General features: G+C 27.6%; 1 protein-coding gene across 2 annotated transcripts in view; it reads right to left on the bottom strand.

Annotated features, from left to right (window-relative positions):
- The window catches only part of nedd4a (NEDD4 E3 ubiquitin protein ligase a), a 97,749-nt gene that overhangs the window by 22,779 nt on the left and 72,470 nt on the right, over positions 1 to 2,500 (bottom strand). For both annotated transcript variants that reach the window (XM_087292785.1, XM_087292784.1), the window contains one exon: positions 1,935 to 1,989. In XM_087292785.1, coding sequence (XP_087148911.1) covers positions 1,935 to 1,989 — 55 coding nt within the window. The remainder of the gene's footprint in view (positions 1 to 1,934; positions 1,990 to 2,500) is intronic.

Below are 2,500 nucleotides of genomic sequence, written 5' to 3'. Positions count from 1 at the left end.
ACAACAATTACAATAAAACTATGATAAATAATAGTTATCAACAAAGTAAATTTTATTAAATATAGTTTAAAAGCAACTTAAAGAGATAAGACTTTTAGACAAAATAGAAAATCTATAAATGAAACAAACTAAATGTAAAAGATTTTTAAAGATTTAATTATAAAAAAATATATAAATAATAAATACTAACAAATCCAATGTTAGAAATTAGTACAAATTATTAAATTACATTTAAATAAATCAATACTATAAATACAAATACAAAACAATTGAATACACTAATTACAAATGATGATAGATAATATTGAGGATGAATAAAATATAGCTATAAATAAAATATACAGTTATAAATAATATAAAGTTTATTAAAAATATTTAAAATACAACTTCAGGAAATAAGACTTTTAAGACAAAAAATAAAAGCTATAAAACATCAAAAAATTAAATGGTATATAAATTTTTTTTAAATATTAAATACTAATAATATTAAATACTAATAAATTTAATGTTAGAAACTAATACACATTATTAAGTGACGTTTAAAAAAATCAATATTATAAAACAATACAAAACATTTAAAAACAATGACTACAAATTATGATAATAATAATAATAATAATTATTATTATTAATAATAAAATTTAGTTAGAAATAAAAAAAATATTAAATATATTTGAAAAACAACTTAAATAAGACTTTTTAGACAAAATAGAAAAGCTATAACACACACACAAAAATTAACAGTCTGAAAAATCTAATTATAAAAAAATATTATAAATATTAAATACTAATAAAATAAATACAAATAAATTCACTGTTAGAAATTAATACAAATTATTATATGACATTTAAAAAAATAATATTTTAAATAAATAAGAAAAAGGGCTTTAAATAACAGCTTTAAAATGCAGCTAAAACTTTTAAATAAAAGAGCTAATAAATTTGTAAAAAATTATTACATAAATGAAAATAAGTGTGTATAAGAAATCAGTAGTCAACGTCAAAATGTATAAATAAATGAATGAAAAATAAAAAAATATATAATGGTCAAAAATATAATAAACTTAAAATATATACACCTGACAAAAGTCTTGTCCAATCCAAGTTTTAGGAACAGCAAATAATAACTGGACTTCTAGTTGATCATTTGGTATCAGAAGTGTCTTATATGAAAGGCAAAGGCCTCTAGATTACGCTTATTTTACCAAAATAAAATATGATCATGCCTTGATTTTGCAGTCCTGCTGCAGTGGAGACAGAATGAATATTGTGTCTGACTCCATCATGAGCTTGGAGGACTGCATCCATACATCTCTGACATGACTCAAATCACTGATTAATAAAGTCATCTGGAATGCCAAAGAAAGCGTTCAGCAGGACTCCCAGAGTTCATCAAGACTCTTTGGATTAATCTTCAACGCCTTCTCCTTCATCTTACCCCAGACATGCTCAATAATGTTCATGTCTGGTGACTGGGCTGGCCAATCCTGGAACAGCTTGACCTTCTTTGCTTTCAGGAGCTTTGATGTGGAGGCTGAAGTATGAGAAGGAGCGCTATCCTGCTGGAGAATTGTCCCTCTCCTGTGGTTTGTAATGTAATGGGCAGCACAAATGTCTTGATACCTCAGACTGTTGATGTTGATCATCCACTCTGCAGATCTCTCGCACACCTCCATACTGAATATAACCCCAAACCATGATGTCTCCTTCACCAAACTTGACTGATTTCTATAAGAATCTTGGCTGCATGCGGGTTCCAGGAGGTTTTCCGCAGTATTTGAAATGATTTTCCAAATGATCAACTAGAAGTCAAGTTATTATTTGTTGCTCTTACAACAGGCATCCACGACAAGACTTTTGTCAGGTAGCGTAGATGATTTTACAAATATTAGATTAATTCTCTGCATTGGTTTGATTTTGAATGTGCAACTTACTGTGATCAATGTAGAAGATTCTGCCATCACTATGCACTCGCTCCTCCCAACCAGGCTATAAGAAACACACACACATGCACACACACAAATATAATCATAAAAACACACACATACAATTACAATTGTACACACACACACACACACACACACACACACACACACACACACACACACACACAGAAACACACACACACAGAAACACACACACACACACACACACACACACACACACACACACACAGAAACACATAAATATTATTGTTGAAGTTGTTTACAATATAAAGTTGTTTACAATATGAAGTTGTTTACAATATAAATAAAAATATCAATCTTAACATTTTATGTTAATAAAAGGCGGTTCATTCTGCTGTGGTGACCCCAGATTAATAAAGGGACTAAGACGAAAAGAAAATACATGAATGAATGAATATTAATAAAAACCAGAACATCTATAAACAGAAATACCAATAGGTATAAATGAAATGTATAAATATCAGAACATTTTAAAATGAATAAATAAAAATAATGAAATAGAAAAAGTTTACTAAACGAACTACAAAATAAAA

This window comes from Danio rerio, chromosome 18 (assembly GCF_052040795.2).
Source record: "Danio rerio strain M-AB ecotype USA chromosome 18, GRCz13ab, whole genome shotgun sequence".
NCBI classification, from domain to species: domain Eukaryota; kingdom Metazoa; phylum Chordata; class Actinopteri; order Cypriniformes; family Danionidae; genus Danio; species Danio rerio.
The sequence above is the reverse complement of the archived record's forward strand: the minus strand, read 5'-3'. Positions and strand labels throughout refer to the sequence as shown.